This window comes from Stegodyphus dumicola, chromosome 4 (genome assembly GCF_044657685.1).
Source record: "Stegodyphus dumicola isolate Sdum_Otavi_A_Nest chromosome 4, ASM4465768v1".
NCBI lineage: Eukaryota > Metazoa > Arthropoda > Arachnida > Araneae > Eresidae > Stegodyphus > Stegodyphus dumicola.
Window position 1 is genome coordinate 241679769 of NC_140771.1, and position 26272 is coordinate 241706040.

Sequence of the window (26272 nt, forward strand, 5' to 3'; positions counted from 1 at the left end):
AGAAATTTTTATTAGCAATAACCAGTGCAAATTTAGTATGTTAAGTGCAGTTACACGTAAAGCTATCATAATTTTTAACATAATGATGCTTTGTAAACTCAATATTTATCGCTGAAAATGCAGTTCAGTATAGCTATAGAATTATGCCATCAAAATTTAAATTATATTTTCTTAAAGTTATCTGAATTTATGAAAACCTCGGTGTCATACTTTGCAAAAGACGACAGCAATAAAAACAGCAAAACAGGTAACCTCAGTTATTTGCACATGATGCGATAAAAATGCAAAGCGAAAATTCTGCTCTTTTACATAATATATTAACGTAACTTTTCATCTTAAATCAAATGTATTTACACTAAACACAAGATGAAAAAAGTACCGGACCACATTAAAAAAAAAAGGACTATGATACATACTTGTTTCACTTCACTTCTTCGTCATTATTATTTTCATTCGTCATTATTCCAGCCCGAAAAATAATTTTCACGTGAAATTCAAATATATGAAAATGAGAAAGCCCCAAATTTTCTACGTAATTTCTGCTTTCATGGCGTAACCTTTAAAAATACATATCATGAGATCTAAAGCAGAAACTTTAGTTTTGAGAAAGCTAAAAGAAAATCTAAAAGAATCTGAGAAATAATATAAAAACATAATTATTGTTATCAAGCTATTAATTTACTATATAATGAAAAAAATACTATCAAATGAAAATGTAAGAATGGATACAAATCAGTAACACAGTGATTTCTTCGATATCTGAGTAATCTAATAGGGTCAATATTATAAATGAATAAATCTCTTTAAACTTAACATTTATGAGTTTCTTGATTCTTCAATAAAAGATTTTTCAGCTCTTAAACTTTAATAAATCTTGAAACAGATTTATTATTCTTCACATGGATGAAGGAAGGATTCTTTCACTCAGTATTTTCGTGAGGTTAAAAAACCTGATTTCACCGTCTTTGTTTACCGGGTGAAAAATGTTGAATGCAGCTTTTCAATTAATCGCGTGTAATGCATCGTAGATTTGCGGAGAAATTTTTAAAAATACAATGTCATTATCATATTTTTGGCCTTTGATTGAGAAGAATCATTCATCTCTTCAATAATATTGCTTCTAATAAAAATCTTGTGAGTATGATTTTGTAATAATACTTTACTTTTAAAGTATTCAGCATCATGTTTTTACAGCTTGTATGGTTACATTTTCGAAACTCAGTGTAACGTTTGATTAAATAAGTTAAAACTTACGTTTAACCCTGATATACGGTACACACGGGATTTAGCGACATTATGATCAACAATAAACGCGGTGTTTATGAAAAGCAGTAAATGAGTCATTTTGGTGTTGGCTACAGTTTTCAAAATCGCGGCTAGGATTTTACCAAAACTTATGTGCTATATCGTGATATATTTATGTGCTATATCGTGCCAAGGCTGTACCGTATACTAGGATTTTACCAAAACTTATATTATTTATGTGCTATAGGTATGTGTAAATGAGGACTATGAGATCAGTTGCGGAAAGTGCTGAACAGAGCCGTAGCTAGGACTTCCAACGCCCGGGGACAATTAAAGGTTTCGCGTTCCCACCTATTTTTTAAGAATGGAAAACATTTCATTCTAAAATTTCTTAATGCCAGTTTGGGGTCCCCTGGATGCTGCACCGGGGAACAGATGTTCCCCCTTAGCTACGGCACTGGTGCAGAATCACTCACTGCTTGGCGAGTTTTTAAGAATTGCACATACTCGGTATCCATGTACATATCGACCTATTTTCATTAAAAAAGCGCCAAACAAATAAGTGGGCGATTCTGCACTTTACCTGATTAGTTAAACATTGTTTATTCTACATTACTAGCTATTGTTCTATATTAGAGTTATGGTTATGTGTGATGTACCATTACATATGTGACACTCATGATTTCATTTATGGGAACTACTCTTATATGCGCCCTCAGGTCGTCAAATGCAGCGAAAAATTTCTCACCGAACAGTTTAGGCGAGGAACTCCATGCTGCCACATTACTACCTAAATTTTTTGTCTACATTTCGAACTTTTAGTCTAAAATATCTCGAAAAACGTGGTTTTCGCACATGCAAAAACACGTTTTGAACACACAATTTAAGCTAAAAATCCGAAACAAAAACAAAAATTTAGATAGCAAAAACATAAAGTTTCTAACCAAAAATATTTGACAAGAATCCATGTACACAGTGATATGCTTTAACTTAAAAAAACGTCTATGAATTGCACAATCTAGGCAGCGAAGGAATCTATGAACTACACTGACCTTGCTTTAATAAATTAACATAACAACAATAAATTTCAAGAATACTGCGTAAAGAGCATTCTGTTTAATAACTGCACAATCTAGGCATTGCACACTAATCAACAAAATAAACTAAAATAAATTTCAAACAACTAAAAAAAAACAGCAATAGCAACAGAAATTCATACTAAAAAAACAATGAACATAACATTCTACTAAATAAGAACAAGAATACAGTCAAATACCGAAAATCCTCCGACCTGAAATCCGCGTTGCCTCTCAAAATATACACATTCAGTTTATAGGTTTCGAAAACTGCAACATGGAGTACGAAAATCAAAGAAAAAATACTTACTGGATAATAACATCATATTTACCAAATAAAATGAGTCATAATGGAAATACCAAATTGTTGACATCATGGTAAAAGTTCTTTTCCCTCTAATCTGCATAGAGGTAAAAAAGCAGATGATTCACTTAACTCTTTCTTCAAGTACACGATTCACGTTATTGTACTTTCTGAGCTTCGTTATTTCACGAGATTGTTTAGTGCTGCCTTTTTTTTTTTTAATCCCGATATTTTGTGGATAAATTAAGAATATTTTAAATTACGGCGCTTTTTAATACAATGACAGATGTGAAATGCACTCATGATTTTACTGCTTGCAACATTAAAAAACGTAATCACGTTGCATTGATGGTAATACAAAAAGTGGAAATTCCTAAAAAGATGAAAGGCAGGTGCTACTCCTCAGTTTGTAGCAGAATCATATGGAACTGTGACATGGACCGTGTATGATATATGAAAAAGTGAAGAAAAGCTGTTAAAATTTTACAGCAATACCACAGTTGTAGTGGTCTAACACCGGAATCTGAAACTGGAAATCTTTACGAGGCGAAATCAGCAAACCTCGATGCCGTCTTGTACGAGTGGTTCCGGCAGCGGCCTGAGTGATGGGGTACCAATTTCAAGACTTCTCCTGAGAGAAAAGGGGAAACAGATTCATGCTGATTTAAAAATAGAGGAGCCTAATGTAAATGATATATATGTAATAATAATTTAATGCATATAATAAATTATTATAATAATGTATATAATAATTTAATTATATGTATCTAATACGCCTTATTTATTTTGACTTTTAGCATGAATATTATGATTTACCTTTTCTATCCCAAAATCCCTAAAATCCACACAACCTTTGGTCCCAAGCTTTGTGGATATCTGCACTTCTACTGTATAACAAAATGCACTTACCATCAATGTATGCTTTTTCGAACAGCACAAATTTGTTAAAAGCATCATCTCCTGTTTCACATTTATATAACAGCCAGGCTCACTATCCACAAAATTCATACTATGTTTTACTAATAAATATTCAAAACCTCCTTCTCTTAAATATTTGTAAAATTTCAACCACCCGAAAAAATAGTTTTACCAGGCACGTGACTAAAACTTTGCCAACACATCATATATCACTTAATTATCACATGAACCAACTATAATAAATCCAAGTTTCCACGTAAAAAGGGTTGCCATAGAAACCAACATCGCCCACAAAACCATCAGAGAACAGAACATGCAATCGTGCCAAAAACCAGCGCATAACACATATCGCCTCATTTGGCAACCTTAGGGCGCATATGAGAGTAGAGCCCATTTATGTTACAGTTACGTTGAAATAGTTATGTTTAGCTTGATCTTCGGTTTGTGCGAACCTGCGAGTTTACCAGTTTGGCTGCATTTTCTCATTTAATCTTTTTTCTAATTCTTAGTAGAACTTAAATCATTAATCTGCAGCCCTTATCGGGGTAAAATCCTAACTAAAAGTCGTTAATCCGGACTCGTCGGGACTTCGGCGATTCCGGATTATTGATTTTTCCGGGTTATAGATCATCAGTTTAAATCTGTTAAGATGGCATGCAGAAATTACAAAAATTAAAAATATGAAACCATAATTTATGAAATAAAGAACAATTATGATCTAAAGGGTATCAAAATTTACAAAAAGAAAAAGCTTAATATTTATTTGTTTACTTTATTAAACATTTCTTTCAATGTAAGTTGTTTAAGTTGCTTCGTTTCATGTGATAATACTCTCTCTTTAATTCTATTAAACAGACATAATTTCTTGTTTAGTTTCAAAGTTCCACTGTTCAAGTCCCATAATTGCTGTGTCGAGAAAACCGTCTAATTTGTCAATCGAAATTTTTTCCTTTTCAATAACCTCTGTGTCACTTTCTTCACTATCGGAAGCGAATTATAATTACGAGGAACTTGATTTAAATCATATCAAAGACGGAGTACATCGAGATGAAATACTGTATTTAGTAAGGAATTATAAGCCAAATAAAATAAAAACATCAGCCCTGAAGATAAGAATAGTGCTGACAGATCAACTTCCAATTCATTGCGCGCCGCGGCGACGCCCCTCCCCCCGTCGCAGAGCAGCGTAAAATTGATGAACATATTTCGGATTTTGAAACATACTTTCGCTTTGCAGATCCTTTACATATTAGTAAATATATATCGGAAATTCTATTTCACATAATCGAAAGTTCAAGCTTACTCTTATAAAATTGCTGTAACAGTCTGCAAAATATTATAAGCCGGATCCAATTCGAAGATTAAGGAACAACGTAATCTGCAACATTAACTGAATTAGATAATTTTAGCTTAGCTTATACCGTTCGTTATACATTAAATTTTCTTACTGCTACTGTTTGCATTGAGAACGGACTGTTTCAACCTAATTAAGATGCAAAAACGAAACGTGATGTTACGTCATCTGGAAAGCTGAATCGTGCTGATAGCTGATTGGTTGCTGTGAGATGATGTCATGCCTACTTCTGGTATAAGTATCTCACGTCGCTCTGGCTCAGCCCTTCTAGTTCCTGCTTTCCTGGCTCTTGGGTGTGCGGTTTCCAGACTACTGTGGGTGGCATCCATATTCTTCATGAAGGTGGCATTTAAAATAAGTTAGCGGCGATTCCTCGTGTTCAACTACTGTAAGTGGAGTTAGGCCGGATTTAAGTGCTTTCAAGGACTTAATTTAAATTTCAGGTGTTTTCTTGACCATTGATCATGGACTTATTGAATGTGTAGCCAATTTCATTTGAGACCGCATAATTTCTGTTTAGGACATTTTGTTTGTATTGAATGCCAGTATTTTTGGAGAACAGATAAAATATTATTTGATGAATGAAAGTTTGAAAATGATGGTTATATTATATTTTTTCTAAGAGTCTGATATTGTTTAAATTTATTCTTTGTGTTTTTATTTTTTTTTATATTGTTAATAAATTGGTTAAGTTTGAAACCTCTTTATTGTCTTCATTGTTTGCACAATATATAATCTCAGGGAGCTTTTATTGCTACTACTGCTAAATAATTAATTTTATAAATTTTAAATTTTGCTTTAGCATCAGTAAAGGTCTTACGCGCACGCATAAACGCCTATGCACATGCGTCAATGCGATGCATGCGCAGAAAGTTTGTAGCTTTGAAATCCGGATTATAGATCATTCCGGATTATGGGTGTCCGAATTAAAGACTTTTGACTGTATATGGTACAGCCTTCTCGCGTCTGCCCCAACGAGTCGCCAAGAGTCGGTTATCCGAAAAATGCCACAAATGCCTCCCGATTGTCGCCAAATCCCGTGTGTACTGTAGAATAGGATTAAAGGTATAGCAGTTAATGTTTCTATCTGCTATATCGTTTGTCAATATTCCTTAGGAGGTCTGCATTTCGGACCCCGTTTTAAAAGTCCCACAGAAATTCCAAAACTACAATTCAATCCTCATAAACACACCCATGAACAAAAGACTCGTAAATAACTACATCGTACCTTTTTAATACTAAATTTATTTTCCACACAATCTAAAATACATGACTGAAATCTTGCACCATACCTCTGTCAAAAGGATTGCCACCAAACCAGTACAGAATTGCACCAAAAACCAGCGTAGAACACATATCGCCACATTTGGTGATCTTAGGGCGCATACAAGAGTAGAGCCGATTTGGGGATTAATTTTCAGAAGATGCCAAATGTGGACATATCATCCAACATCTTCGGAAAGACTAGCCGGTACTTTTCCGTTTTGCCGGCGCAAGCGATAAAGTCGCCGAAAATGGTACTACCGATGCCAAACGAAATATCCTTGCTGGTAACCTTTTATGCCTCATTTTCAAAATAAGTCACAGCCATTTCTTATTAGATTAATTGTTTCTTTCAATACTGGCATACAATTACATAGAATATTTACAAAAGTAATTAAATTTTATGCCCTTAGACCATTCACTGTAATTAAGTCAATTAGGATGCAATCATACCTCTCATCCGAAGGCAAAAATACAGAAAAGGCAAAGTAAATTGTTAATTTCATCAATTTTGATGTGAATGCACTAGCGAAGTAAAGCACTGCGGTTTTACATAATTTCTGAGTAAGCTATTCGTATGAATAAAAATGATTTTTGCATTTAAACTTGTATTCCATATTAAGATTTAATTTGAAATTAATGTAGAATGAACTGATAACTGGATAACTTGAAACTTAATAACTTGAAATTAATGCGAGAATTACATTTTTGTAGCTTAGTTTACATGAGATAAGATCGCTTGGTGTCACGTGATATGAACCTTCGAATCAGGATGCTCTACCATGAAAACATAGTAAATTCTTAAATTAATTTCGTTTTACAAATTTATTGTCTTTATTTATTACCTTTTTACAAAATTTTAAACGATATTAAAATGTTTATGCCTTCAAAATAAAAAAACCTTAGAATTAACATTTGTTAACATGTTTTATGTGTATACCGTGTGTTGTTGCCAATAAAGTCTGCTTGGCATGATTTGCGCCGGTGAAACGGTAAAGTAGCAAGTAGCCTTCTAAGGATTATTCCTAGTATATGATAGATATGGGATTTGGCGACATTATGATGAGCAGTAAACGAGTCATTTTGGTATTGGTGACAGTTTTCAAAATAAATCACATTGTACCATATACTAGGATTTTACTGCCTTCTAAGATTTTTCAGGTACTTTTCTGTTATTGAGAACTGGATTCGGAAGTGCATGCACACATGTAGACATATATATATATATATATATCTAAATCCAGTCCTGATAACAGAAAAGTATTGATTTTTCTACATTTGTAGGATAGAATGTTTTGTAATTGATGCATGATGAATAAAGAGAAAATTTGGTACTCTTCTATTACTAGGAGGTACCAAATCCGAAATGCATACATGTGTATGCATATATATATGTACAGTGAAATATGTTTAACATGAAAGTGCTTAAGATGAAATATTGGTTAACTCAAAATAATACAACTACGCAATTTCATGCATTTTTTTTTCTTTTAACATGAAACAAAAATTACTTAACACGAAAAGATTTCTCTTCTGGAAATGAACAAAATACAGAAAACACCAACCATGCAGGTGAGATTTAAGAGGGGTGTGAAATGAAAGAGAGGTGGTTTCACATGTTTCTCGTAGAGAGGAGACTAACTTGGCTTTGAAATATCCTCGGAATAGCCTGTGACACGAGCCAATTTTGTTTATATAAGCTACTTTCACCCTGCACCCCTACAAACAGCACAGAAAAACATCTCATCTGTCATCAGTTGGCTTTTCTAATTCGGTGATGAGTACATCACAGTGTGTGTAAAAATCGGTGAGTTTGGTTCGCGGCAAAAGAAATGGAGAATTAGAATATTGAAATTGAGTCAACACTTAATGAAATGTTTGAGATATTTTCTGTATAATTAGACTGTCTTACTATATCATCGGAACAATTTGTTAGTAGATGATGATAATGTGTGTAGAGCCCCAATTATGGCAGACAAAGACATTTTGGAGTTTGTTGTTAAAAGCTAAAAAAATATTATTGATGCAGATTCCAATGACAGAAATGAAATGAAAAATACAGCTTTAAAACAGTAGTCTTTAAAACATAGTGACAGTCATAAGAAAAATAGCATATTCCTTTACAGCACTAGATTTTGTTTTGACTTTTCTACAACTTTCTTAAGATTTAAACTTCCAGTTTTCATTTTTAAGAATTGAAGGTTATCAAGTGCTATTCATACAGAAACCATAAATAAAAGTGAAGGTATATGGTTGGTTCTGGTATGGAGGAGAAAAGTTATGTCTTCCAATCTGTGAATTGAAATCCATCTGCATTGAAAAAACTTTGCTGCAGGGTTCCCATGACAAAATCGAAAAAGTACCATTGAAAGAAATATATATATTTTCTGATTCTCCATATCACCAGCAAAATGTTGCAAACTCATTAACGGCTTTGGAAAGCAGTAGTTAACAACTCTGAAGATAAATTTTTGTTTGAATATTTTTATTTTACTTATTTTCACCTATTTTCTTACAGACTGAAAAGTGTGCGACAGGGCATGCTCACTTCTTAGTTTTTTTTTAACAGTTATACTCCCCATGTACACAGGAATCTGTTTTCACTAAAACAAATATCAGGGAATTTTACAAACTTGGCACCAAAATCCTAGAATGAGAAGGAAAATTGATGTGCTTGATTCCTTTAATCATTATACAAGTCACATTACACTCTCTGCGTGCAGAAAGCTAGGTTTGAGATTTCACCAAAGGCAAAGAAACCTGCAGTATGCAGTCTGTTGATATGCTAAAATATCTGTCTGTTGATATGCTGATATGGATCATAATGTGCAGTCACACTGGCAAAAATGATCTGAGAAGGGGAAAGCCATCTGGAGAGATGTTACATGTATATCTGGCTTGACAGATATAGTGTTGCTTTATCACCTTTAGATGTATGGGAAAGCCATCTGGAGAGATGTTACATGTATATCTGACTTGACAGATATAGAGTGTTGCCTTATCAGTACTTTTTCAGGACTAATCAGAAAATCCTTTAGTTTCAATACAGCACCAAATTCTAAGGAAATATAGAATAATACAGTACAAAGCATGTAAACTGAATGTCAATTCTCCAGCATGATCTAATATTCACATTTCCAGGTCACCACCTTTTTTTTTTTTTTTTTTTTTTTGAAATTTTTTTGCAAAAAGGGAGAAAGATTTAGATTCTGAAAGCAGCATCTTGATTAGTGTGTGCTTAGTGCTTCATGCATGCACAGTAGACATTTTTTTCATAATAAAGTATGTAAAAGATACTGATTCTTAATTTCAGTTCACCCGTAAATAAAACACCTCCATGCTTAAGAAAAATAATAATTTATTAGATTAAATAAATTTATAATATCAATAATTAGTTGGCTCCATAGCTGATTTTTGCTTGGCATATTTCTCAAACCAAAACATTCTACAAAATTTGTTCCTGATTCTACAGTACTAAGTGTATTTATGCCAGCCTGGCAATAATTTTTTATTATTGTTTGCTTTCACCACTACATGGCTATCAACTCATGGCAGTTTTAGAAATGACTCACAGCGATGTCTAAAACAGTTTTTTTTAATTAAATGTGTATCGAAAAAGGAATTAAGATGAAGTAAGGTTAATTAGTGTGTATTAGAGAAGCTTGATTGCAGGAAAGTAATGAAGTAAATCAGTTAATGATTTTGCTGATTAATTTGTTGAAACTAAGCTATGTCAAAAGTAAATTGAGAGAAGCCTTCCTGACTGAGAAGATTCATATGAAAGATGAATAATGGGAATCAGACTGTCAACTAATATAAAGCACCAAGAATGAAAGCAGTATCAACAATGTAATGCTTTTATATTTTCAAAATTAGTGCCAGTGAAATTTTATTACTTTAAGTACATTTTGAAACTTGGCTCTTGATGTGTTCTAATCTTAATAATAATAATTTTTTTAATGAGGTTTCCGAGTCAAGTTTGCACCCCTTCTAGTTTTTCACCTGAAGCAACTGCCTCACTTACCTCACCCTTGTCCCAGCTGTGTTGAACGCATCATTTCTCCTTCAAACCAGATCTGAGAACACCTTTTGCTAACCTTGATTTATAAACTTAAGAGTTAGAATCTGAATGAGTTATCTGAGAGTATCTGAGGAGTTAGAATCCATATGAAGAAGTATAACCTTTCTGCACAATTTTAGTGATTTCCACAATAGTGGAAAGTAGCTAATCAGTACCAATGCTGCAATACATTTGTTTGTTGTTATTTAGAACACGGTTAGATTCCCCCCCCCCCAATTCTTTTCTCAACCAATGTCTTCGTTCCACTAGAATGCTCAGTTCAAAGGCTATCTCATTTTTGCACATCTTTCCATTTCATCATAATTGCATGATGCTTTCGATATGCAACTGACCAACTGGGAGATATTTCCTGTTTGGTCACAATGTTCTGCATAACACTGTTTTGTTTTTGAGGAGGTTATTTGCCAGGTTGACTACTTGTGTAGTAATTGTCTGTGCTAAAGCACATATTCTTTGTTTAGAAGTTTGCCCATCAAACACTTTCTGCATACCTTTTGGTTTCTAATACAATGTTCTGCATAACTTCTAAGTAGCAAATAAATGAAAACATTCTGTAGGTCACAAGAGGCTGGGAGGTCTACAGACTCAGCATGCATTATGTCACTGTTATCCTGACAAATAGTGTCACCAGCCAGTGTGCAGTTTGTACCAATTTTATGGCAATATGATGTCAAAGCTACTTGAGAGTCAACAGTCTAACTCTTGCCATCTTCCAAAGTGCCCTGTATTATACTATCAACATCAGTATTTAAGCTTGTTGCATACTGAAGTTAATCCATATTTGCTTCATCTCCTAAACTTTCTTCAGCATCAAGGCTTTCATCCTTGGTGCCTGAAGCAGAATCAGAATTGCAAGTCTATAACTGCCTTCCCCATCTCAATGCCATCAACAAAGCCCTTCATCAAATAAGATTTTTCATTGCCTCATCAAATGAAAGAAACCCTTGTTTACTTATTTTTTTTTTTATATAAAAATATAACAAGCATATTTTATTTACCAAGAACACAACAAGAGCACAAAGCAAACTACACAGTTATGAAAATTTTGCTAAAGCTATTGGTGCTTTTGGTGCCATCCTGTAAAAATCCTGCAGAAACAATAAAATAGGAAAACCTTGAAAAAGCATTTCTAGGAGTATTGAATATAAATTTAAAATATACTTTTTATTTCCTCAATAAATATATTCAGGAATAACTGTGGTGATGATAATTCAAGTAGACTAATTATTGAAACATTAACGGGGGGTATTAATTTCAGTCTCATGGTCAAGTCATATATCATCATGTGTTACCCAAAAAACATACATTAATTGGTGTAGAATTATTTTGATTATGAAAATTTATTGCACTGATCCATACATTGTACTAATAACTTGATTTCTTTTCAATAGGATTTTAAAATAAAGGTATGGCTGGGTCGTCTACAAGTGCGGAATATGGATCCATGGATGGATATTTAGCATCATTATCAACTCTGGACAAACCAGAGATAAGTAAGTTTGAAAGCTTTAGAATAATTTAATTTTCATTTACAAGTTACTAAAGTAATCCTAACTCAGAACTCATTTGTTGTTGAGTAGCTGTAAACACTTAACATTAGTAATTTTACAGTGAAACCTTTCCTGCTTGGGTGTGGGAGAGAATATCATACACTGCAAAATTGATTTAAAAAAAAAAAAAAAACATTATTTGGTGTCAGTTTTACTTTAGCAGAAATGCTTTCAGTGATTGAACATAATTTAAAGCTAAAGAAGGCAATATGTTGTCATTGAAAATTCATAATGCAAAATAACTTTGTTTCATTCTTATTCTGTGCATGCTTATTTTTTCCCTATGTATAATATAATTGTATATAATTTCCCAAAGGAAAGTCGTGTATAAAATCTCTTCAAACTTTTTTTGTAATTAGGATTTTATTAGATGGTAATGAAGACCATTAAGGTATAATGTTATGGGGTTCTAGTTAAATTATGTGTCCTTGGCAGCTAGAACTAGAGAAGAGTATAGCAACTATTCGCTGTTCTTCTTGCAGCTATAAAAAAAAAAAAAAAAAAAAAAAAAAAAGTCCAAAGAAGGGTTGAAATACTCTTTTATTCCACAAAAGGAATAATAACAGTTGGTCTCTTTTTGGCTTACTGGAAAGCTTCCACTTTAACTTCAGATAGAAAATAAGAAACTAACTTTATTCTATCTAACTAAAACTTAATCGAAGCTGTACAGAAATAACTAACCAAGTTGGCCCTTAATTAAAACTCACCGGTGAACACTAACAGGCACTTAAGACCACGGCTGAATGTACCAAGATAGGCTTAAAGCAATGACATGGCCAGAAGGTAGAACACTACTGAGAACTTCTGAGATCTTCTATAGAAGCGATTAAACTTCTCATTAAATACTGGTTTTACATCATTTACATAAAATCAATACTGGAAACTCATTCTAATAGGGAGTTATCGAAGGTGGAAAACAAGAGAATAAAAGAAAGGGTTTCAGAATTAAAAATAACTAATACAAAATTAAAATAATCACTACATCGTAAAACAAAATATTCGTAAAATACTGTCATAGTAATTCTACTTGAAATCATGCTATCAACAAGTATTCCATCATGAAACAAAAATGGTAGGTACTCTAAGAATTTTTTATTTTGAAGGCATAAACATTTTAATATGGTTTAAAATTTTGTAAAAAGCCAATAAATAAAGCCAATAAATTTGTAAAAAGACATTAATTTAAGAATTTACTATGCTATCATGGTTCAACATCCTGATTTGCCTTTTCATATCACGTGACCCCAAGTGATCTCATCTCACTTAAACTATGCTACAAAAATATAATTCTCTCAATAATTATCTACATTAATTTCAAGTTAAATCTTAATTTAGAATACAAGTTTAAATGCAAGAATTATTTCAATTCATAAAATAGCTTACTCAGAAACTATGTAAAACCGCAGTGCTTTACGTCGCTAGTGCATTCTCATTAGAATTGATGAATTTTACCCTTGATTTTGCCTTTTCTATATTTTCACCTTTGGGTGAGCAATGTGATTGCATCCTAATTGACTTAATTACTGCAAATGGTCTTAGGGCATAAAATTTAATTACCTTTGTAAATATTCTACGTAATTGTATGCCAGTATTGAAAGAAACAATCAATCTGGTAAAAATGGCTGCGACTTGTTTTGAAAATGAGGCTTTATCATTTGCGCCGGCAAAACGGGAAAGTACCAAATGGTAATATTGTATATAATATAATGGTAATGCAGTCAAAAGTCGTTAATTCGGACACCCATAATCCAGAATGATCTATAATCCGGACCTCAAAGCTACAAACTTTCTACGCATGCGTCGCGATGACGCGTATATGACGTATATGCGTCTGCGCGTTTAATGTCTAACGGATGGTATAAGCTAAAATTATCTATTTCAGTTAATGTTGCAGATTGCGTTGTTCTTTAATCTTCAAATTGGATCAGGCTTATTATTTTTTGCAGACTGTTAGAGCAATTTTATGAAAGTAAGCTTGAACTTTCGATTATGTCAAATAGAATTTCCGATTCTGGAGCTCCCAAAGGATCTACAAAGTGAAAGTATGTTTCGATGTCCATCAAACAAAAAGTGAAATTGCTGCAAAAAATGCATAAAGGCATATCCTTTGTTTCTTTAACCATTCCGAAATCTGTTTATCAATTTCACGTTGCTCTGTAGGGGGGGGGGAACGCCGAAGCGCGCAATGAATTGGAAGTTGATCTGTCAGCACTATCCTTATCCCTTATCTTCAGGGCAGATGTTTTTATTTTATATGGCTTATAATTCTTTACTAAATGTAATATTTCATCTCGATGTACTCCGTCTTTGATATGATTTAAATCAAATTTTTCGTCATTGTAATTCGCTTCCGGTAGTGAAGAAAGTGACACAGAGGTTATTGAAAACGAAAAAATTTCAATTGACAAATTAGTCGGTATTCTCAACAGAGCAATTATAGGACTTGAACAGCGGAACTTTGTAACTGAACAAGAAATTATGGCTAATCTTTGGAATATGGTAATGGGTAGTTTGGCAACATTTTGGTAAGGTGATAAAGGTTACTAGCTAGGACTTTAGCAGTGTACATGGATAAAGTCAAGAGTGTGCACAATGCCATTTTTATGCAATTCTGGGATGTTTTTTCAAGTGAAAATAGGTCGACGTGTACATAGATGATACCGTGTATGTGCAATTCTTAAAAACGTGGCAAGCAGTGGGCGATTCTGCACTTTCTCCCAATTTCGCACCTACTCTTCGTCATGATTAAGCACTTTCGTTCCATAAAAGTTCTAGCATAAGTGTAATTCAGCTAGCAGATTGTTGGAAAAAAAAATGTTGAGAATAAAAATAAAAATAAAAATAAAAATTAAAAAAACGTGCCTTTGCTTCTTGAAAACAAAATGGCGTCAAAAAAAATTAGCAGGTTGCTATAGCATAGTTGAAGGCCAAATTTTCGCTAAAAAACCACCAAGTAACCATAATCCAAAGATTAACCGAAATTATGTCTGATTATAGAATTAAAGAGAAAGTATTATCACATAAAACCAAGCAACTTAAACAATTTACATTGAAAGAAATGTTTAATAAAGTAAACAAATAAATATTAAACTTTTTTTTATGTAAATTTTGATACCCTTTAGATCATAATTGTTCTTTATTTCATAAATTACGGTTTCATATTTTTAATTTTATAATTTCTGCATGCCATCTTACCAGATTTAAACTGATGATCTATAATCCGGAATTCCCGAAGTCCCGATGAGTCCGGATTAACAACTTTTGACTGTATTGTAATAAAATCAAAAGTCTTTAATCCAGACGTCCATGATCCGGAATGATCTGTAATCCGGATCTCAAAGCTACAAACTTTCTGCATGTGCATAATACATTTATGCATGTGCGTTTAATGTATAACTGATGGTATAAGCTAAGGTAAAATTATCTAATTATCTATTTTAGTTAATGTTGCAGATTGCATTGTTCCATAATCTTCGAATTGGATCCAGCTTATTATTTTTTGCAGACTGTTGGAGCAATTTTATAAAAAGTAAGCTTGAACTTTCGATTATGTCAAAAAGAATTTCCAATTCTGGAGTTGCCAAAGGATCTACAAAGCGAAAGCGTGTTCCGATGTCCATTAAACAAAAAGTGGCATTGCTGCAAAAAATGGATAAAGGCATGAAGTAAGTGACAGAGAGGTTATTTGTTTTGCTCTAACCATTCCAGAATCTGTTTATCAATTTCAAGCTGTTCTGCGGGGGGAGGGGGGCATTGTCAGCATGCAATGAACTCGAAGTTGATCTATCAGCACTTTCCTCCTCTTCAGGGCAGATGCTTTTATTTTATTCGGCTTATAATTCCTCACTAAATGTAGTGTTTTATCTCAATGTACTCCTATATAATTTCAATCAATTTCCTTTTCATTATAAATACAGTCAGAAGTCATTAATCCGGACTCGTCGGGACTTCGGCGATTCCGGTTTATAGATCATTAGTTTAAATCTGGTAAGATGGCATGCAGAAATTATAAAATTAAAAATATGAAACCGTAATTTATGAAATAAAGAACAATTATGATCTAAAGGCTATCAACATTTACAAAACAAAAGTTAATATTTATTTGTTTACTTTATTAAACATTTCTTTCAATGTAAGTTGTTTAAGTTGCTTCGTTTGTGATAATACTTTCTTTTTAATTCTATAAACAGACATAATTTCTTGTTCAGTTACAAAGTTCCGCTTTTCAAGTCCTATAATTGCTGCGTCGAGAATACTGACTTATTTGTCAATCGAAATTTTTTCGTTTTCAATAACCTCTGTGTCAATTTCTTCACTATCGAAAGCGAATTATAATGACGAGGAATTTGATTTAAATCATAAATCATATCAAAGATGGAGTACTTTGAGATAAAATACTACATTTAGTAAGGAATTATAAGCCAAATAAAATAAAAACGTCTGCCTTGAAGATAAGGATAGTGCTGACAGATCAATTTCCAATTCATTGCACGGCGCGGTGTTTTTCCCTCCCCCCCACACCGCAGAGCAGCGTGAAATTGATAAACAGATTTCGGAATTGTTAGAGAAGCAAAGGATATGCCTTTATTCATTTTTTGCAGCAATTCCACTTTTTGTTTAATGGACATCGAAACATACTTTTGCTTTGTAGATCCTTTGGGAGCTCCAGCATCGGAAATTCTATTTGACATTATCAGGATTTGTGTTCCTCTTTACTTGGTTTGGAAACATGAACTGTCCTGACTCGGAACAGGGAGCTTACTCAAGCTATGTTCAATAAATTGTGAAGTAGACAATACACACAGGAAGGGTATACGAAACCCTTTATTTTTCTATCTTTACAGAGATTTCCGGACTTCGGAATACAGAGACCAACCACTTGTGGTCTGAACATAAGAATATAAAAATATTAACTAAAACTCTAACTAAACTAACTTTGGATTAATATACGAGTGCCTACTTTAAGATTGGCCGTTATTTAACAAAAAATCCGTATGTAGTACAGAGAGCTGCTAAAACTACGATATGTTTGAATTTATCAAGAGGGCTAAACCTCTGGCCTTGAAGACAACCAGCAACCGAGTAAAACTGCTATGGCAAGTGGCCTGCTTCTAATAACTCCTTCCTCTCTCTTGCTTGGCAAAAAGCCACAACTTAAGTACTTGGCGTTAGCAAGACAAATTTGCATAAATAAGTTAAAGCTTTTAATTCTGGCCGGAAGTAGAAAATAAGAAGTGATAGTAAAGATTTAAAATAAAATAAACGTTAGTAAAACTTAGGTCCTTACATACTTCCCGCCAGAGTTAATTAGTTTGAAACTGAGGTCTAAAACGACCTTGTTGAAAACTTTTAGCTGTATAATCTAACGCGAGGCCAATCTTTTACAAACATTTCTCACTAGAAACTAGAATTTAAAAAAAGTCGTTTTTACATTATCAACTCCATGGACAAGATTTTTCATCTGTACTGCAGCTATAAACAGGAGTTTCTTAGTTGAAATCTGGTTCCTTCCAGATCTCTGGAAGGAAAACTAGTTTAATGAAATGTTACACAATCAAATGGCAAGTAACTTGAACATTTATAATTCTCTTTTAAAATTCTTATTTCATTCATGCCGTTATTTAATTATCTCCCCGTGCTCTCTGACATGTGTTGTAAAGAAAAACACCAAACATGAGCGTGTCTATGTACAAGTGTTCAACACTATCGCCTGCAATCAACACACTAACGTGCTAAAATTCAACATAACAAGACCTCAGAACACACCTTATATTCATCTCTAAACCCTGAGGTACTATTCTGAAAAGTGGCTAACTCTGAAGTGTAGCGTCAGACAGCCTAACTACATTCATTCAACCATTAACACATATTCACAATAATTTGCTCTTTTTACAGTCACACGAATAAGTTAAAATTTTTGGCATTACTCTAATATTTTCACTTTTAACATATCACAGTATTTCTTAACTATTAAGATAACAGTTCACATTGTATATAAGGACATATTAACATGCCATTAATTTTACACATTTTAAAACATACATTAGTAGTACATTGTTAACTTCTATTCTTTTCCAAGCAAGTGCCAATTCTTCTACATTGAAATACTACATTTCAAAAAGTCTTTCAGACTAAAACTTCTTTCTTGCCAGAATGTTTTAAATAAAATTTATACAATAACTTTTACAATATTTAAGTATTTACACATCCCTATTATACATCAACTTTAGTTTTACGCGCGAGTGCTTGAAAAACATTATACCAAAATCGGTAACAACTCATTTCTCGCCTTTTTGGCGATAAAGGTAGGCCTCACATGAGGTAAAACTTCTTGAATTCTGCCACTTGCAGTAAGAATGAAAAATTAACTTAAGGTTTCAAAGTAACATAAAGTTTTACTTATCTTTGTGATATTCAGACATCCTTTTTTCTGCCCAGTCCTGGAAAATAGCGAAGACTACAGTCTGGTTGATCTTCCGTCTTGTGCAGGTTCGCCCTTCGTTTCCTTCCTCCATGAGCCTTCTTTTCCTTCCAATTCGGTCACCCTTGAAGACCTTCTTTTTAGCCTCTGCCTGTGGTCTCGGCCGTTTGATGGCAGCTGGTCTTGGTGGAACCGGGACAACTCTCTCTCGTTCCTGCTTGGATCTCGTTGCTGGCTGTTCAAATTTTTCTTGCGTCTTTGCATCTGCAGCTGGTCTTCCTTCATCAATTCGTCGACATTTGCTGCGTAGACTCCTATCCGATGGGTAGATCTTCTGTTTTGGAGCGGGGTTATAGTTGCTGTCATTTCTCTTGGCTCTCTTTGCATTAGTCGCACTTCTCCCTTCTTCATTCTGGGGGTGGTCGTGCCCTCTCTTTTCTGGTCGGTGGAACGGCTTCTTTTTCTTGTTACCTTCAGTTTTGCAACGGGGGAACTTTCTTTTCAATTGCTCCTGTCTACTCATGGCTTGCCTTTGTGATTGTCCTTGTTCCACCTCTGGAGCTTGTGCCTGCCGTGCCGGATCCTGCAAAAGATCTTGAAATATTGGCATTTTATTACGATTATAAAATGGTTTTATCTGGTCAACGTTTGCGGTGCAGGTTTCACCATTCCTGGCTTTTAACACCACTACAGCCTGAGTTATTTTTTCTATGACATATAATCCTTCAAATCGTGGATAAAATTTGGCAGTTTTACCTTCTGGTGCTGAAGAAAGTGAATGCTTAATTTTTAACACTTCATCCCCTACTTTATAAGTTACTCCCTGTCGTTTCATATCGTAATAAAGCTTCTTTTTTCTCTGTGCTACTTCAGTGTTTTTTTTTTTTTTTTGCTTCTTTAATTAATTTTTCTATATCGCCCATTTTAAATTCTAGGGCTCTTTGTTGAACATAAAATAATTTATCTAACAGCGTTATAATCTTTCTGCCCAAAAATAACTCAGCAGGAATTTTGCCCGTCGTATCATGTTTTGCGGTCCTAAGGGCGAAAGCTAATTCATTGACATAGTTATACCAGCTTTTATGAAAATTTTTAACATAACTACGGATAATTTTCACTATATTTCTATTGACCCGTTCCGCTATATTTGATTGCGGACGATACGGGACCATTTTTAAATGATGTATGCCCAGTTTTTGGCACATGTCTTCAAATATATTACTTACAAATTGAGGACCATTATCCGATATAACTTTTAGGGGCGCCCCATATTTTAAAATATATTTATTTAAAATAGAATCAAACACAAACTAATTTCGCGGAGGCTCGTTTTAAGGGAACAATTTCGGTCCACTTACTAAAATGATCAACCATAACAAGGAGATACCGACTTTTTTTTAACTGACTTTTTAGGAAAGGGCCCAATAAATCCATGCCAATTATTTCATTTGGAAATTAGGATTTAATGCTATTTAGAAACCCGGCCGGGTGGAAATTAATATAATTAACTGCTTGACATGTTGGGCAGGACTGGACATACACCCTTGTTAACTTTTGCAGCTCAGGAAAATAAACTGCTTCGCGTACGCGTTGGATAGTTTTTCGAATACCAGTATGAGAAGCTAAAGGGGAGTCGTGTAACTCCTGCAGTATATTTAATCTAAGACTAGCTGGGATAACAGGTCGAAAATCTTTGTTGGAATTCGTAGTTTTTGTATAAAATAATAGACCATCTATTAGTTCGTAATGGGCCGCCCTATTTCTTATCGCCAAAATATCTTGTTGGCTAAAATTTCCAGGATCCTTTAAATAATTATAAATATTTTTAAATTCAGAATCCTTACCCAATTCGGTTATTACAGTTTCTCGGGAATGTTACGTACATGCTGTGAGCATTGCCACCTTTACAGTATTATCTTCTTCATCTATTTTTATTCTGGATAGGGCATCTGCTACGATAATTTCCTTTCCGGGGGTGTGCTTGATTACCAGATTATACTCTTGTAACTTGAGTGCCCATCTTATTAACCTTGGGGATAAGATTTTCCCGAGTACAATCTAGTTACCGCCGCATGATCAGAATACACTGTTATTGGCGCCCTTCCAAAATAGACTTGGAACTTTTGCACTGCTAACAGAACTGCAAGTGCCTCTCTCTCAGTCGCGGAATTTCTTTGTGTTTGATTTAAAGTTCTACTAAAAAATGCCACGGGCTGCTGATTTTGCGAAAGTACCGCTCCTACCGCATAATCCGAAGCATCCGCTGAAATTTCTAAATTCTCATCGTTTTCAGGAAATTTCAAAACAGGGGCTTGCGTTAATGCTTGTTTTAATTTTTCGAAAAGCACTATTGGCTTCGGCCATCCACGAGAATCTTGCGTTTTTCCTTTTTAATTTTAACAATGGTTTAGCAATTGCTGCAAAATCTTTTATAAAGGACCTATAATATGAACAAAGTCCTAGAAAAGAAGAGAGCTTCTTCGCCGTATTTGGCGGCGGATTCTTTTGCACAGCGATTATTTTTGATTCATCCGTCTTGATTCCTTTCTGAAATATTTTGTAACCTAAGTATTTTAACTTAGGGGCTGCAAATTTGCACTTTTCGACATTAACTTTTAGACCGGCCTCATTTTACAATGAAAACACCTGTCTTAGATCCTGTACATGTTGGTCGAGATTATCACTAGTAATAATGATATCCTCTAAATAGATAAATGTGGTCTTTCCTAGAACAGGCCTTAGCACAATGTCCATACATCGCTGAAATGTTGCCGGTGCCCCTGAAAGGCCAAAGGGCATACGCAAGAATGCATAAGTGCCAGACTTGGTTATAAAAGCTGTCTTCCGGCACATCTTCCGGTTTAACCCCTATTTGAAAATAACCAGTCGTTAAGTTTAACGTAGTCATATATTTGGTAGAAGTTATGTTCCTTAGAATTTCTTCAATAATAGGTAACGGATATACCGGATATTTAGTCATGGAGTTTAAATTACGATAGTCAATTGCAAAACGCCACCTTTTCGGATGTGTTACCGGATAGTCATTATTTTTCTTACGTAACACAATCGAGCTAGCATAACTACTTGAGATGGGCGTTATGATCTTTTTACGCAACATATCTCGAATGTGCCACTCTATAATTTTTTCTTTATTCTTATCACACCGATATGATTTGTGGCGAACTGGCAGTGAATCTCCGGTTTCGATACTATGGTTAGTAACTTGAGTAAATCCGGGAATATCACTAAATAACGAAGCAAATCCACTTACCACTTGGCGAATTTTTTGTTGCTCTCCCGTAGGCAGGTGGTTGAGATTTAACGTCGGTGGTTCTCTTTTTTCTTCTCGAACTGGTTTCATCGTCAGCTTAAGGGACGCTTCGTTAAAATCCAGCGTTGCTTCTGCCTCTGAAAGAAAATCTATCCCTAAAATGACATGTGCTTGTAAATTTTTTACAATAAAAAACATGATCTTTACTTGCTCGTCCTTGATACGAATATATAATGGTATTTTACCTATGCATTTGCATCTTTCTCCCTGCGCAGTTAACATTGTCGTATTATCCGAATTATATATGTGGTATCTACGGAAATACTTCCTAAAAAAATCTTCTGCCACACAGGAACACTGCACGCCTGTATCCAGGAGTGCGGTGGCTGGGATGTTGTGCACCAGAACTTCAATCTTTGGAAGAGTCAAATTTTTCACAATAATTGTATTTAACTTGAAGGAAGAGGGGTTTTCTTGGCCTTTGGATTTCCGCACCCTCCCGTCAGCAGAAATCCATTTTAGTTTAAATCTTCTTTCTTCCTTTCCATGCCTTCCTTCTTTTTCTGCTGGCCTTCAGACTTTTTTTCTGGCTTACTAATGAACTGTCGATGTTCGCCGGTTGTTTTTGGATACTCAGGTGTCCTTGCCCACTGATTCGATTTGCTTCCGTACCCGTGTTCTTGCCTTTGCTGTGGTCTTGGCACACCAAATTGGCTTCGTTGCTCATACTGGCATCTTCTTTCAATGTCCTCCATTCTTCTACTTTCAAACTGGATTGCTAGCTCAAATAACTTTTCCAGTGTAGTCGGATTCCTTAATTCAATAAAGTCTTGTACTTGGGGAAGTAACCTCGGCAAAATCACTTGGATTATCTAAGGATCCGGACGGCTTCCATACAAGAGTTTAAAGACGTGAATTTTTCTTAAAATAAAGGTGGAAAGATTTTCGATTCGCTGCTTGTATATGGTGAAGAGTTCCGCTTCTAACTTTGAACGATTTCTTACGGCAGGGAAGGCTTTTACTAAGACAGTCTTGAAATTTTCGTAAGTATAGGTGGGACTTCCCGCTTGACCCAAGAGGCTTCTGCCTATACATTTGAACCAATTAAGTGCTTGGCCCCTCAAAGCGCTGGTAGCTAAGGTGACTTTCTGGAACTCATGGACTGGATACAGCATGAAGTGGTCATCCAATTTTTCCAAAAAACTGGTTACCGGTGAGTTTCCATTGAATGTTGCTTCTGGTTTCATCGATGCACGCATGGTCTGGACGATGTAACCAAATCCTTCCAGGGCGGCAGCTGGCATTTCTGGATTCTGATCCCCTTCTGCAGGTACCACAGGTTCTTCTTGAAACTCAGCCATGGTTATTCTTCTTCATTGGGCGCCACTATCAGGACTTGTGTTCCTCTTTACTTGCTTTGGAAACATGAACTGTCCTGACTCGGAACAGGGAGCTTACTCAAGCTATGTTCAATAAATTGTGAAGGAGACAATACACACAGGAAGGGTATACGAAACCCTTTATTTTTATATCTTTACAGAGATTTTCGGAATACAGAGACCAACCACTCGTAGTCTGAACATAAGAATATAAAAATGTTAACTTTGGATTAATATACAAGTGCCTACTTTAAGATTGGCCATTATTTAACAAAAAATCTGTATGTAGTACAGAGAGCTGCTAAAACTACGATACGTTTGAATTTATCAAGAGGGCTAAATCTCTGGCCTTGAAGGCAACCAGCAACCGAGTAAAACTACTATGGCAAGCGGCCTGCTTCTAATAACTCCTTCCTCTCTCTTGCTTGGCAAAAAGCCACAACTTAAGTACTTGGCGTTAGCAAGACAAATTTGCATAAATAAGTTAAAGCTTTTAATTCTGGCCGGAAGTAGAAAATAAGAAGTGATAGTAAAGATTTAAAATAAAATAAACGTTAGTAAAACTTAGGATCCTTACAACATAATCGAAAGTTCAAGCTTACTTTGATAAAATTGCTCTAACAGTCTGCAAAAAAAAAATAAGCCGAATCCAAATAGAAAATTTTCTAGTTTCGACTATGTGTAATGTATGCTTTACACATGCGCGTGTTGAAAGAAATGTTTAATGAAGTAAACAAATGAATATTAAGCTTTTTGTTTTTGTAAATTTTGATACCCTGTAGATCATAAATGCTCTTTATTTCATAAATTACGGTTTCATATTTTTAATTTTATATTTTCTGCATGCCATCTTACCAGATTTAAACTGATGATCTATAATCTGGAAAAACCGATAATCCGGAATCGCCGAAGTCCGGACGAGTCCGGATTAAAGACTTTTGACTGTATAATATTTTAAATATCCAGATTAATTGGTTTCATTTTACAAGGTTCCTCAATACTTAATTACTTAGAGAATAATAGTGAGGAACTCTATAAAGTGATGGGACACTTCTAATTTTAATATGAAAGAAAAATTTTTAAAATGTAACTTAAAATAAGAAACTAATTTATTATTGTTCCACAGTTTTTTGCATTTTAAAGCAAAATAATTTATTTGCAAATTAATAAAAAACAAGCAAATATATATATATGCAAAGTATTACTATTTATAGTACTACGCTGAAATCATGGCCACAAAAGAGTTGGCTCATTTAAAGTAAATATAACGAGAAAAGCACATTATGTGTATAATTTTAACTATCACTAAATTGTAAAAGGCACATGTAATTTTTAGTTGAATACGAATTTGCTTGAAGAACATACTTTTAACTTTTATCTAATTGATTCAACAACCATTTTAGCACTTTTAATACAGATTTCTTCTTGTTTTTTTAGCTTGAAGTTTTATCCCTACTTTGGAAGAAGTTTAGTTACCTTTTCATTACCCCATTTCTTGCCAGTTATGCTATGAATGATTTAGATCAGAGACTGGGAAGTTATTGGTTTGATATTAAACCAGTTAAAGAAAAACCAATACTATATTGTATGATTACATCATCTCAGTAGAACTAAAAACTGTTTTCTGGGGGGAGGGAGGCATATATTTTCGCAGATGTTTTCATATTCTGTTTTTTGTATTAAAGTACACTAAATGGTGTGTATGTCTTCAGTATAATCAGTTTATCGAGTTACAGTAAGCATGTAATCATATAATCCCCAACTTGTGTGATGATGTTCATCTTATTTCACTGTTGACATTAAATTCTTCTCTTCTTTTTCCTTTTTTAATACCCTCATATTTATTTTGTTAAGTTTTTCATGCGTACTTCATCCTCCTCCTCCTCAACTATTAATCTTCTATACAATTAAAAAATATTGAATATGCTTTAGTAAAATTCTTTGTGTTTTTTATTCTAATGAATGTTTTTTTTTTTTTTTTTCAAATGAATGTGTTTTTTCTTACACTAAGTACCGAAGAAAGTTTTGCTCTTGATACTCTTAGAATTTTCTTAATTTCTTTCAAATGGATTTTATTATTATATACTGAATATTTTAGAATGCATCCACATCATACTTTCTCCTTGATGTTCTGGTTTTTGTTTGCTTTTCCATTTCGACAATGCAAATCACGCCAAGCAGACTTTATTGGCGAAAACACACAGTATATGTATAAAAAAAATTTAACAAATGCTAGTTCTAAGAATTTTTTTAGAGGCATAAACATTTTAATGTCATTTAAATTTTTTTCATATGGGTCTTTCTTTTGCCTTCTGTACATAAATTCTGCAAGATAACTTTTCAGATGATGGCGTGCCATTCCTCTGTGTTCCTTATAGTGCCATTTGGTGCCACCCGATAGTCTTTCTATTTTTTCTGTGTGCTTTTCTGGATCAACAAAATTTTATTTCTAGTTCTCAAATCTTTTCTCTTCCAGTTTCTCAGACTGAGTTTCACATCATTTAACTGAAATTAATTCTTTGTTCCAACCATAAATAAATCTCACACACTTCAAGAAAGTCTATTTCGATGACACAAACCATGTGCCCTTCCAGATACTTCTGTTTCTGTGACAAATTGAAAGGTTGCAGTTCTACTGAATTTTGTCTCTGAAATATAATTTCATTTCATGATTATTATCACAAGTAGCAGTTTTAGGCAAAACATTTTTCACTTGAAAGAATTTGACAGATTCTTCCTCTGGTCTGGGCAAATCCTAAATTTTCATTAGTTTTTCATCCATTTTTGACATCTTAGGGAAAAGACGTGACTGATAAAAAAATGGCTACAACTTGTTTTGAAAATGTGGCGGTAAAAAATTACTGCCAAGATATACTGTTTGGTGTATCATTTTTGGCAACTTTAATCGCTGGTGAAAAGGAAAAGTGCTTTGTATTAAACACGTTTTTCAACTTAAAAACAATTAATGATTTCAAATATATTTCCAATTGGTTTACCAATTCTATCATATGAGTTTTTGGATTTCTCTTGATATTTTCTTTCTGCAGCTACATGGCTTTGTAAAGATTAGTTAATTTAACTGCTAGAGTCAGGAAAAACAGACAATTTTTATTTCATTCTGTATATTAAATTGAATTTTTGAAAAAGTATTTACCTGATTCCAAACATTTTTGTGAGGTCTACAAAGTAGTGCTTATTCATAGGGATAATAGTAGTTGTTGAGATGATGGAACATGTTATATTCTTGAGAAGCTTATTTTTAACTTGAATTACAAATTGTGATGGACACAATCTGGAGGCCTGCTTTTTATCATTTTACATCATTATGGCAATACAGTTAGTTAAAGAGGAGTAAACAGCGATGTGGTCGCACAATAGCAAGCAAGAGCAGAAATGTCTAACATAAGAAT

The 26272-nt window shown here is 34.0% G+C and overlaps 2 protein-coding genes across 2 annotated transcripts in view; one reads left to right on the plus strand and one right to left on the minus strand.

The window, feature by feature from the left end:
• Positions 1–404, minus strand: part of LOC118193463 (erlin-2-B-like) — a 59981-nt gene extending 59577 nt beyond the window's left edge. The window contains exon 1 of the mRNA XM_085816143.1: positions 211–404. The gene's annotated coding sequence lies outside the window, so the exon portion shown is untranslated. The remainder of the gene's footprint in view (positions 1–210) is intronic.
• A 580-nt stretch (positions 405–984) lies between these two features.
• LOC118193461 (transformation/transcription domain-associated protein-like) overlaps positions 985–26272 on the plus strand; it is a 313501-nt gene continuing 288213 nt past the window's right edge. Inside the window, exons 1-2 of the mRNA XM_085816144.1 lie at positions 985–1134; positions 11633–11734. Of these exons, the coding sequence (XP_085672270.1) occupies positions 11650–11734 (85 nt within the window). The 5' untranslated portion in view covers positions 985–1134; positions 11633–11649. The remainder of the gene's footprint in view (positions 1135–11632; positions 11735–26272) is intronic.